The sequence below is a fragment of the Neovison vison genome, chromosome 14 (assembly GCF_020171115.1).
Source record: "Neovison vison isolate M4711 chromosome 14, ASM_NN_V1, whole genome shotgun sequence".
NCBI lineage: Eukaryota > Metazoa > Chordata > Mammalia > Carnivora > Mustelidae > Neogale > Neogale vison.
The window spans coordinates 9,699,702-9,712,675 of NC_058104.1; the positions used below are offsets into that span (position 1 = coordinate 9,699,702).

A 12,974-nucleotide genomic window follows, 5' to 3' on the forward strand; every position below is an offset into this window, starting at 1 on the left:
ACCCTTGGGGAAATACAGGATGCATCTGCACCCTTTCTGGGGGGCTAGAGGAGTTTGGGAGTCCCTGAGAGCACCTCATGACTTCAGCCCTCTGTGCTTCCTGAAAGGGTCCCCCAGGACCAACTGCTCATGGTGGGGGCAGCTTCTGGACATCGTTGACCAGATGAGAACACACCAGCCCCACCCGGAGGCTTGATTTGGTCAGACCTCTGCCACTTTATAAGCTGGCATCTGATCCCATGCTCCTCCCCAGCCTCAGTTTCCCTTTCTGTAGAATGAGGCCACTCATCCCTGCCCAGCCCCTCTTGCTTAGCCAGCAGCCGCCTGACTCCCGGCCCCACCTTCCATCTCTCCCTTCCCATCTGGTGCCACACAGTCAGCCACAGGTGGGGTCTTTCTAGAAAGTCAGTCTGACCACCACAGTGCTCAGCGCCACAGTCCCTGGGTGGCCTCCCCTGGGCCGGGAGGGGTTGGTCTCCTAGTGCGTACAAGGCTGTCTGTTGAGGAGCAGAAAAACCACATCAAGTCTTTTGTTTGTTTTCTGATCCCTGAAATAGGAGTGAAATGAAGCTCTACTGACTTTTAATCTATGCAAAGACAGTAAATAATGTGTATGACTATACTGGTGTGGATTAGTACATGAATATTGCAGGCTCGGACATATTTTGCTGATCAGAAGCGTGCACTGAAGGCCTGGCGTGCGCCCGCCAGTGAGGTCTCCCCAGACCCAGGCCAGACTCCTTGCCTGTCCTTGGGGCTCTCACAGCTGCCCTGCCAGTGCCTTGTCTGCTCCTGGAATGCACCAGATCTCACCCTAAACCACGGCCCGGCTCTCCTGGTGCTGGCTGCCTCCATGCTGTCTCAGCTCAGGAGACCCTCAAGTGTCCCGCGACGGTAGGAAGCATTTTCCAGCCCCTCGTGGTGGAAGCAGCCACACCCTGCCTCCCCACCCCTGCCGGCCATCAGTGTCCAGGGATGTCCCCCAGCCTGACATCCTGAGCTTTTCCGGGGACCCACAGCGTCTTGACTAGCATTGCACTTCCTTGCCTGTGACACCGTCTGGGACACTATTCTTTGACTGTTTCCTTCATTCCTGCAATCTTTATTGAGTGCCCGTGATGGGCCGTATGCTGAGCTAGGCCTGGGGCGCAGCCAGTGGCTTTAGTGGAGGGGAACAGACATCAGATCGGTAACTGCACAGGTGGTGATGAGTGTTTGGAAACAAGCCAGGGCTCTACAACAGTATTAACCCAGGGGACCCAGCCTGCAGGGGGGCGGGGGGTGGGGTGCGACAGAGGGCAGGCTGGGCAAGGAGGCCCTCTTGGAGGAGGCGGCACTTTTGCCGTGGATATTTATTGGTCAGACCCAACCCCCAGGAGAATGTATGTCCTTGAGATTGCCAGGTGATGGTGAGGGACGTCCCAAGATCCAACCGTCAAAGGGAGCAAATGAGGAGAGGTCAGAAGTCCCTAGATTTGGGTCCCAGAACCAGTGAGTTGGGAGACACCCCCCCCCGCCCCCGGAGACTCCAGATTGTGTTTGGAGAATTTCAAAGTCGGAAGGGATCTTTGAGTCTGGTGCATCTCAGCACAGACCTCGAAGAGGGCTCCGAGAGGTGGGGACTCACTCAGGGCTCACAGATGGGCAGAGATGCATTGGAATGAGTTAGAAACAAAGCAGCCAGAAAAGCCCTGTGTTTCTCTTGCCTGACTGCATGTTTGCTGCCCTTGGGCCAAGTCAACCAGGGCTGTCCTTGTGGGGGACCACCCTGCACACATGCCCCTCTGTCTCCTGTGCTGCGTTGGGATCTTGGCTGGGCCGGCGGAAACAAACAACCTCATCTGACCGCGTAGGTGCATCCAGGGTAGGAGTGGGGGGCAGCCGATGAAATGAAGGGCCCTGGGGGGTATGCAGTCGGGTGTGGGGAGTGGGCTTGTTCGCTTCCTGCTGGTGTGAGTGGATTTCGGGCTCCACTGCCCACCATCCGCACAACTCAGGCCAAGACTCTGTCCCCATCCAGAGAAGGGACTGTGACACTCACAGCATCAGGGGGCTGAGCTCCCAAGGGTTCACCAAAGATAATGCCCTTATAGTCCTCTTCGTTTGCTGTGTCAGGAAGGCTGAGCTGCTCAGAGGCCTCAGGAGGGCTTCCTGGAGGAGAGGGCATTTGAGGTGAGAGTGGAGATAACTGGGCCTTAACTGGGTACCGGTGGGGTTGGGGAGAGAAAGAAAGAGAACAGCCCTTAAGTGTTGAGGGATGTGGTCCACTGGAGATTTGAAAGGCCAGTATGGCTGGAAAGCAGGAACGAGGGGTTCAAGAACCAAGAGGGAGGCTGGCAGAAGCCAGGCCAGAGCACCCAGGGCTTGGTGGGCCACAGTGTGGTGTTTGTTCTCCGTTCCATGTGGATGCTACAGCTCCCTCTTCCTTACATCCACGTGAATCCATGTTATCTCTGGTCTTCTGGATCATAACCATCCCAACAGGTGTGCAGTGATAGCTCGTGGTGACCTTGATTGACATTTCCCTTCCTAGCTATTGATTGACGTGACTGTGGTAGGTGAGGTAGATGAACTTGTGGTCTGGAAGGGCCTTTGATACGCAAAAGCTTCATTACCGTGATTGTAATTGACAGCGGTGGCTGTATTAGGGTTCTCCAGAGGAGCAGAACCAACAGGCTATATGGAGATACACACGCCAAATGAGGTTTATTATAGGAACTGGCTCACAGGTACAGAAGCTGAGCGTCCCATAATGTACCGTCTGGAAGCTGGAGGCCCAGGGAGCTGATGGTGTAATTCCTAGTTCAAGTCCCAAGACCCAAGAGCCACAAGTGCTGACATCCAAGGGCAGGAGAAGACGGATGTCTCCGCTCCAGAAGAGAGGAAAGGCACCCTTCCTTTGTTCTCTTCAGTCTCTCAATGGATTGGGTGATGCCCACCTACCTTGGTGAGGGCAGATTTTTTAAAAAAAACATATTTATTTATTTGAGAGACAGCAAGAGCGAGAGAGCAAGCGAATGAGCACAAGCAGAGGGGGCACAGGGAGAGGGAGAAGGAGGGAGCCTGACTCGGGGCATGATCCTAGGACCCCAGGATCATGACCTAAGCCGAACGCAGACACCTAACCGACTGAGCCACCCGGGCGCCCCAGAGGGCAGATTTTCTTGACTCAGCCCACCAAGTCAATGTTGATCTCTTCTGGAAACCCTCACTCTGTCTTTACCAATTACGGGGGCACCTGTTAGCCCAGTCTGGTGGACACATAAAGTACCATGACAGTAGCCAACATCTGTTGTGTTCCTACCCAGAAATTGTGTTACGTACTTGATAAAAATCTCTCTTGGTCACCGCAAATCTCTCTTAAGCCCCAGACTAGTGGCTTAAGCAATAAGCATGCATTCAGGACAACGCTCTTGAGTTTGGGCAGTCCAAGATCAAGGTTATGGAGCAATGGGACCCCAGACGCTGCTGCGAGGCATGTGAACCGCTTTGTCCAAACAGGTCTGGGGCACCTGTTTGCAGCATCTCCTAAAACGAAGCCCATATCCGTCCTGTGGGCCAGCCACGCTGCTCATGGGAATATACTCTGGAGCAGTGAAAACATGTTCACAAACACTTGTACAGGAAAGCCCATCATCACATCTTTCTCCATCCTAGTTCGAGACTAGAAGCCACCCAAATGGTCATCAACAAGAGAATGGACCCATTGTGGCCCCTTTCTATACTGGAATATTATTTATGCCCTTAACACAGATGAACCCCAGAGGCTAAGGCTGAGTAAAAGAAGATGGGCACATGCCAGCTCATGTTGTGAGGTCCCGTGTGTATGAGATTCTAGAACAAACAAAAATAATCTCCGGGGGAGAAAAATCAGGATGGATACACCAGGGGGTGGGGTAGACATCTTGGAGGGGGGACGGGGGACTTTTGAGCTGGGAACGTTTTGTGGACACATAGGTAAAAGTTTCTTAAGCTAAACACTAGATTTATCTATTTTGCTGCATGTAAATTATATTTTAGTAAAAAAGAAAACAACGCTATTGTAATGTGAAGCGTGAATTCCGTGCTTCCCTTCATAGCACTTAACCGTGGCCTGTGGTCTTCTGTTCACGTGTGTCATTCTGTGGCAGAGCGGAGCTGTGCCCACCTTCTTCATGCTTGCGTTCCCATTGTCTGGGACCCAGCAGGCTCTCAGTGCTGAGGGCACAGATCAGTGATGGGGTCAAACCAAGCTCTGTCCAAGGTGCTGCAGGAGGGCTCAGGAGGGAGCCAGTGATGCTGGCCAGGAGTGGGAGTGCTTCACCCAGGAGGACGGGACAGGTGAGCCACACCCTGAAGGGTCTTGGGAATTTTTCTCAGGCAGAGTGAAGGAGGAAGGGCAGGTAGGCAGAGGAACCTGCCTGTGCAAAGGCCCAGTGGCAGGAAGAGAAAGTTGGGCTGTGGTGGTAGGAACCTTGGCTGGGGGTGGCAGGAGGAAGGGAACATAAAAAGATAGGCAGGGTCTTCTTTACTGACTTAAAGAGCTTAATCCTTAATCCTTAGTTTATGAGAGCCATGGGAGGTTTTGAGAAAGGACAGTCACAAAATTTGGATCTGCATTTTAGAAAGATCACTGGGTTTGTAGACTGGACCCCAGTGGGTGGGCTGGGAGTTCTTTATGAAATGTAGAAGGGGGAAGCCTACCCTGGGCCAGGCTGTGAATACTGCCTGCTGCCCAGGGCACTCAGGAGAGATCTGAAGGGTTTGCCAGGCTGAGCCCTGGCCCTCAGGGCTGGTGAAGCAGCGCCATCTACTGGTGGACCCTGGTCCTGGACATCACAGGTCATAGGGTTCCTTCTGGTCCCGGAGTGGGGCAGGTCAGCCCATGGAATTCAGAATGAGGGGCAGAAAGGGACCTTCTCTGGGCGACGAGCTTTCTCTCTGTTTCAGAGCCTGAGCTCACGATCTTGTGCAGATGTAGGGAGGGAAACTATTCCATTGTGCTGAGCAAACACGAATGAGTGTTGGTAGTTTCTGCCAGTTCTGCCGGCGTTTGGATCCTAGTCCCATGACCTTCTGGCAGTGTGACCTCGAGAAAGTTGCTTAAATTAACTTCTCTGTGCCTCGGTTTTCTCATCTGTAAATTCGGATCAGTAATAATATCCCCGTTAGGATTGTTGAGTCAGCACATGGCCAACGCTCAGAACAGTGAATGTCTGGTGCGTGGTGACTACTCAAAGCTCTTAGGATATCTATTTTTATTTCCATCATCATCATCATTCAAGCTGTGCACGGAGGGACTCCTGGTGCATTTGCCTGGTTTACGGGCTGGAGGGGGAGGAGCCGCCTGTGGCTGGGGGCGGGGTCGGCAGAAGGACATGGGCAGGGAGGAATCCTGAGGCCGGATCTGCATTTTGCAAACCCAGCATCTGCACACGCTTCCTGCAGTGCATGCCTTGCACACGCATCCTACCAGCAAGACTCAGGCCCTGCGTCCTGGTCTCTGCGGTGTCCTCATAAGTAATGCTGCAAGTCCATATCGTGAGTTAGGGGCAGAGCCCGAACCCCACAGTCCAGGGGCCCATCTCCAGGAGACACCTGTCCGTGGCGTCCGCAGCACTGGGCAGGATGCGAATGGCGAGTAACTTGACCCCTTACCTGCCCTGCACGTCTGCCCCGCGTGGGGCTGCCATAGCTTTTCTGCTCCCTCTAAGCCGGAGCAACATCTTAGTCCAGGAATCAATGAGAAAACCGGGATCTTTTCTCTAAATTAAAGCTCCTTCCTCTCCTAGCTGGGAGATCCGCCGCAGGAAGGCGGTGTGAGGGTGTGAATGAGTGCCTGAGTGTTGAGTGTGTGCAAGCATGTACGCGTGTGTGCATGTGTGAACACAAAAGCGTGGAAGCCCGTATGTGCATGCGGAAGGGTGTGTGTTTGTGACGGTGGGCGTGTGTGCTTATTATGTAAACACCTGTTTGTGCTCCTGGGACCCAGGCTCATTAGCCCACAATCGCCCACCAGGCCACTTGCCAGTGGGGCCTGGTGTTGATGACACAGCCAGCCCTGGCCCTTTGGCCTGCACAGAGCTTCCGGGGGGGGGCAGCCAGAGTCTTAAGATCTGGGGGTGCCATCCATCCTGGTCCCACCATGGACGTCTCTCCATGCAGACTCCTGGCTTCTCACTTGAAGTTTCCTGCCCCTGGTTGCACACAGCCTCACCAACCGCCCCCAACCCCCCCTTAGATCTCCAGGAGGAAAGCTGGTTTGCCAGACTGTTCATGAAACATGAACAAGAGGACTTTTTTTTCTTTTTAAGAGAAATTAGTGGAACAGGATTGTTCAGATGGAGTGTACTATTTCTGAAATTCAAGACGCAACTCGTGTGTTTTCCTGTCAACGGGGCGTCTTGAAATGTCACGCCTGCTGCTACCAATTAATTCATGATTTTCCCATTCACCGATTAAGTTGCTTGGCGTTAGCAGACTTGGATTCTGTGAAGTCATGTAGCTTTGCTCGGAGGAGGAAGCCGTGCAAATGTGATCGAGCAGAGAAGTTATGATGATACATGCCAATCGAATAATAAAGCCAAGTGTGTCCCCCTTGTGAGGTTGGGTCATAGGGGTGTGTGTGTGTGGCATTCTGTGTTCTGTTAGTTTCAGGTGTACAGTATTTGATTTGTTATTTATATGTATTGCAAAATGATCACCACAATATGTATAGTTAACATCTGTCGCCACAGTTATAAAAATTGTTCTTCCTGGGATGAGCACTGGAAGTTCTACTCTCTTAGCCATTTTCATATATGCCACTCAGTCTTTTTTTTTTTTTTTTTTAAGATTTTATTTATTTGAAAGAGAGAGATCACAAGTAGGCAGAGAGGCAGGCAGGGTGGGGGTGGGGGGGAAGCCTGCAGGCTTCCCTGCTGAGCAAAGAGCCTGATGCAGGGCTCGATCCCAGGACCCTGAGATCATGATTTGAGCTGAAGGCAGAGGCTTAACCCACTGAGCCACCCAGGCGCCTTCTGCTACTTGGTCTTAACTATAGTCACCAGGCTGCACATTACATCCCAGGAGCTTCACATTTTATTTTGTATCTGGATGTTTCTGCCTTTTGATCCCCCCCCTTTCACCCATTTCTTCCACCTCTACCCCACAAACTCTGGCAACCATCAGTTTGTCTGTATCTATGACCTGGGTTGTTTTTCCTTTAGATGCCACATATAAGTGAGATTATCCAGTATTTATCTTTCTCTGTTTGACTTAATTCACTTAGTGTAATGCCCTCACGGTTCAGCCATTGCTGTCGCAAATGGCAAGATTTCCTCCTTTTTCATAGCTCTGTAATATTCCGCCGTGTGTATCTACATCATGTTTTCTTATCCGTTCCTCTGTCGATCGACACTGAGGTTGTTTCTTTGGGTCTCTATGGGCTGCCTCTTGTAAATAAGGCTATGATGACCATGGGGGTGCGGATCTGTTTTCGAATTAGTGCTTTTGTTTTCTTCCGCTCCATCCCTGGAAGTGGGGTTGCTAGATCAAATGGAATTTCTATTTTTTTTTTTTTTTGAATTTCTATTTTTAATTTTTTGAGGAACTGCCATACCACTTCTCCGCGGTGGCTGCACCGGTTGGCAGCCCCACCAATGCTGCGTGAGGGTTCCCCTTTGTCCGCGTCGCCACCTACACATGTTGTTTCTTGTGTTGTTGATGGCCATGTTGCCATTCGGGCAGGTGTGAGGTTATGATATAGCTCATGGTGGTGTGGTCACATATCTTATGTCTCAGAGTTTCGTAAAATAGTGTTAAACTTTTTGGCAAGAAAAATGTCAAAACTGCAGGAGCGTAAAATTTGGCCCTGGAATCCACTGCAGTTTTCAGGGGAAAAGATTCCCCCGAAGGGGCTGCGAGTTTTTCATTGGTGTGTGTCTCTCTCATCCACGATGCTGTGATTTTTTCCAGGATGGGACTCGGTTCTCTCCATCTGTGACCACAGTATTGCATGTAGCTGGTGCTTAATCAGTGTTCACTGGATGAATCAGCCAAAGAAAGTGATTGGGGCAAAGTGTTGGAGTTCAGGAACTTTTGGGTGGTTGGAAGTTCCATGCGTCCTAACGATAGTTTTGTTTTCCTTCTTCATGGTCTTGGTCAATGTCTTCGCTCAGGCTGCCATAGCGAAATATCACAGACTAGGGGTTTCAACAACAGAAACGTGTTTTCTCACGGCCACCTTCTCACTAGGTTCCCACCCGGCCTCTCCTCTGTGTGTGCATGAACTCAAGAGATCTCTTTCTGTGTCCTCCTGTCCTTACAAGGCCACTGGCTCTGATGGGCTGGGGCCCCACTGTTATGACCTCCTTAAACCATAATTACCTCCTAAAGACCCTATATGCAAATACGGTCACATGGTGGGGGTGGGGGCAGGGCTTCACCCTGTGGATTCTGGGGACACAACTCAGTCCATGACAGAGATTCTCCCCCTGCACCGCGCCTTTGGTGGCCATGGCTGGAGACTTGGAGACATGCTTGGAGACACAGAAGGGGGGTCACTTGCCCAGGGCGACACAGTCTGTGGGCGCAGAGACAGGATGACAGGTTCTACTACCGGGCAGCTCCCAGAGCCCGGGGCTGGGTGCGCTCTGCAGAAGTGGGATCGGGGAGGCAGGTGGACCGGCGCTCACACTCTCCTGATGCCGCCCTTGTGTTAGTTACAGGACTCTGATCAGACCCACATACAGAGTGTCCTACCGCACCGTGACGGCGCTGGAGTGGAGATGCTGTCCTGGCTTCACCGGGAGCAACTGCGAGGAGGGTGAGTCTGCCGCGGTGTGGGCGGCCGGGCATCCCGGGCCGAGGGCGGGGGCGCAAGGTGCAGGGGGCGGGGCACCGGCTGGGCCCGGCCGCAGAGTCTCTGTGTGTGTTGTTGCCACCTTGCCATGGGCACCCAGCTGGGGACCCTAGGGGCACAGATTGGGTGGAGGACAATCGTGAATCCTGGCCTCGGGGAGGGGATTGAGTTTACAGCCTCTTTCTTCCGCTCTCACCCGGGAATGGGGGCAGGCAAAGCGGGCTCCTGGGTCTCTCCTCTCTTCAGTCTGGGAGCGGCCTCTGCCGTGGAACGAGGCACCCGGATCTGGCGGGCAGCGGACTGATTGTCCTGCCCTTCTGCCTGGCTGGAGCCCAGGGCGAGGAAGGGGAGGACACGGCCTAGAGCTGGGGCCTTCCTTCTGAGCCCCCGGACCCAGTTCCAACCTGCCTCTGGAGCCCGAGGGGGCAACAGATCCCAGCTGCGCCCACGGCGCATGCGGAAGCAGGTCCTGCCCCACCCAACAGATTTGCAGCCCGTTTCGCTCCCAGATAATAAGTTGTAATATGTTGGGTATACGCTTTGATTGAAAGCTGCCTGAGATTCTTTGGGTTATAAATAACAGGATAATTACAGAACAGTGCTAGTAATGAGGATGCTTCCTTGGGTCTGTGGCCCAGAGTGGAGCTGAAGGAAGGATCTGGAAAGCAAACAGGTCCAGCGGTGCCGTCTTTCCTGATGTAGAAGGCGCCTGGTCCTGGGAGGCCTTTGCTCAGCACTAGGAAGGTTTTGGGGCCCTTCTCGCGGCTCCCAGAGCTCCAGGTTCCTCCCCCCCCACCCCCGCCCCTTGCCGACCCCATCCTTGCCTCCGCTGTTGATAACCTCGTGTTTTCATGTCTGCCCACCCCTACCCCTGCAAACTGCCCACTCGCTGCCCTGCAGACTGTTTCTTCTGAGGGTAACTGAGCCCGGCCCAAATAGGGCCTCATACTTCCCTCCTCTGGAAACCACTGAGTGTTGAAGTATGGATGGTTTTTCATCTCTCTTTATGTTCTCGTTATTGGAGTGTAAGTCTCCAGATGTCTGAGTTGTAAACCTCACGCCAATAGGTAAAGGGCACGTGTTTGATGGAATTCACTGAGCGAGTGATTCAAAAAGGGGGATTCAAGACAGTGATGTCTTGATGGGCGGACTGGAGAGCCCAGGACCGCCCTTAGTTTTGATATTTTGCTGGAAAAACTCACAGAGCCAAAAAGTTATTGTGCTCACGCTCATGGTTTGTTATGACAAAAGGTGCGGATTCAGATCCTCCAAGGGAAGAAGGCTGTGGGACAGAGTCCAGGAGGATCCCCCCCACCCTGTCCCCACACATAGACCTGCCAGTTGTCCCCTCCCGGTGGAGGCGTGGGTAGCGATGAACTCCTCCCCTCATATGTAAAACAAGTTGACAAAAATGTTGTGACCAGAAGCTGGCAGGAGGCTCACTGTATATCCTCCCCAGGAACATGGTTCACTATTTGCTAATTCAGGACCTCATGACTTTATAGATCACAGTAACCATGAATAAGGGAAGGAATCCTGTCTAAGTGTCTAGAACAATAGGGATCTATTTATAAACGTTTTTCTCTTATTGCAAAAGTTAAGTCCGTGTTCAGTGTAGAAAAGGTGACCACACCCAGAATCACGCCTCTCAAGGTAACCCTGAGCCTCGCTTTGGTGGAAAGCTTCCAGACCTTTCTATTCCGTGCTCTCATATTGGTTATACTATTCTTTTTTTTTTTTAGATTTTATTTATTTATTTGACAGACAGAGATCACAAGTAGGCAGAGAGGCAGGCAGAGAGAGGGGAAGGGAAACAGACTCCCCGCTGAGCAGAGAGCTCGATGCGGGGCTCGATCCCAGGACCCTGGGATCATGACCTGAGCCGAAGGCAGAGGCTTTAACCCACTGAGCCACCAGGTGCCCCCGGTTATACTATTCTGATAACTTTCTTATTCGTATAAGTTACCATGCATATTTCTCTATGTCAATGGATAGCTTTCTGTAGCATTATTTTTAGTGCCTGCAAAATTTAGGTATACACTTTATTAATGAAACCCCCTACTGGAAGATATCTTAGTCGCTCCCAGGTTTTAAATTATTGGTGACATGACTCCAGACATTCTTTTTGTCCCTCTGACATAAAATTTACATTCTCTGAAATGCTCCTATCTCAAGTGTAAACTTTGATGAGTTTTGATACATGTACGCAATTCTATCACCTTCTGGAATGTTCTCACCCCTTGGCTGTCACTGTCCTGATTTCTATCATCATAGATAAGTTTTATCTATTCTTGAACTTCATATAAATGGAACCACATAATATTTACTCTTGCACGTGGCTTGTTGCAATTAATAAAATGTTTTTGAGACCTATTCATATTGTTATATATGTATCGATAATGTATTCATTTTTATGACTGGGTGTCATTCCATTGTGTAAGTAGTCACAATTTTATTATGGGTTGTCTTGTGGCTAGATCTTTGGGCCATTTCTAGTTTTTGACTTTAAGAATAAAACTTCCGGGACGCCTGGGTGGCTCAGTGGGTTAAGCCGCTGCCTTCGGCTCAGGTCATGATCTCAGGGTCCTGGGATCGAGGCCCGCATCGGACTCTCTGCTCAGCGGGGAGCCTGCTTCCCCCTCTCTCTATCTCTGCCTGCCTCTCTGTCTACTTGTGATCTCTCTCTGTCAAATAAATAAATAAAATCTTTAAAAAAAAAAAAGAATAAAACTTCCGTGAACATTCTTGAAATGTCTTTCTGCAGACATAAGTTTTTATTTTCGTTGGGTTAATCCACAGGTTGAATTGCTAGGTCAGGCTGTGTGTTTAGCTTTATTTTTATTTTTATTATTTTTTAAAAGATTTTGTTTATTTATTGGACAGAGAGAGAGAGAGATCATAGGTAGGCAGAGAGGCAGGCAGGGGCGGGTGGTGGGGGAAGCAGGCTCCCCGCTGAGTAGAGAGCCTGATGCTGGGATCGATCCCAGGACCCTGAGATCATGACCTGAGCTGAAGGAGAGGCTTAACCCAGTGAGCCACGCAGGCGCCCCATGTGTGTTTAGCTTTATAGGAAAGAGCCAAACTGTTTCCAAAAATGGCTTTATTAGCATTTGGTGTTGTTAAGTCTTTTTCATTTCAGCCAGGTGAGTGAGTGTGAAATACTCTCCCATTGTGAGTTTAGTGTGTGCTTCTCCGTTGACTAAGGAGCATCTTTTTGTATGTCTGTCTGACATACTTACCTGTTATTCTTATGTCTTGTTTCATAAAGTGTTTATTCGAGACTTTTGCTCATTTTTAATTGGGTTGTTTAACTTGATAAGAAATAGCCAAGTTGTTTTCCAAAGAGGCTTTAACGTTTTTGCAGTCCCACAAGCAAAGTCTGATCCAGTTGTTCCACATTCTTGCCAATATTTGGTGTGTTAGTCTTTTCAGTTTTAGCTGTGCTACTGGGAATGAAATGAAATGCAACTTCTTCTTTTTTAAGACTGCTTTGACCACTCTAGTTCCTTTGCATCTCTATAAAAACTTTGCACAACTTAACAATGTCTGCAAAAAAAAAAAAAAGGTTTATCGTGATGGGGAATAGGATTGTGATGAATTTATAAACCAATTTGGTCTGGAAAGGAGAAAAAAATTGTAGATAAATTATCTTACTAATAATTTACATACTCATTATCCTAAGAATGAGCCTTCTGACTCATGAACATGGTATAACTATGTATTTAGGTATTTAATTTTCTCCTTATAGAGTAGAGGTATTGCTTCTCTTATTAAATTTATTTCTAAGTATTTTGTGGTTTGGGTGCTTTTTAAAAAATGGAATTGCCTGGGCGCCTGGGTGACTCAGTGGTTTAAAGCCTCTGCCTTCAGCTCAGGTCATGATCCCAGGGTTCTGGGATCGAGCCCCGCATCGAGCTCTCTGCTCAGCAGGGAGCCTGCTTCCTCCTCTCTCTCTGCCTGCCTCTCTGCCTGCTTGTGATCTCTGTCTGTCAAATACATAAATAAAATCTTTTAAAAAAATAAAAAATGGGATTGCCTTTTAAATTTTCATTTCATAATTATTTTTCAGAAGCATATAGAAATATATTTGATTTTTAATATTGACTTTGTATGTAAAAACTGTGCTAAATTCATTTATTAGTTCTAGTAGCTT

At 49.9% G+C, this 12,974-nt stretch overlaps 1 protein-coding gene across 2 annotated transcripts in view; it reads left to right on the forward strand.

Annotated features, from left to right (window-relative positions):
* The window catches only part of COL26A1 (collagen type XXVI alpha 1 chain), a 120,507-nt gene that overhangs the window by 42,472 nt on the left and 65,061 nt on the right, over positions 1-12,974 (forward strand). Inside the window, exon 3 of one of the 2 annotated variants that reach the window (XM_044232888.1) lies at positions 8,682-8,785. In XM_044232888.1, the coding sequence (XP_044088823.1) occupies positions 8,682-8,785 (104 nt within the window). The remainder of the gene's footprint in view (positions 1-8,681; positions 8,786-12,974) is intronic. The other variant, XM_044232889.1, reaches the window with a different exon arrangement.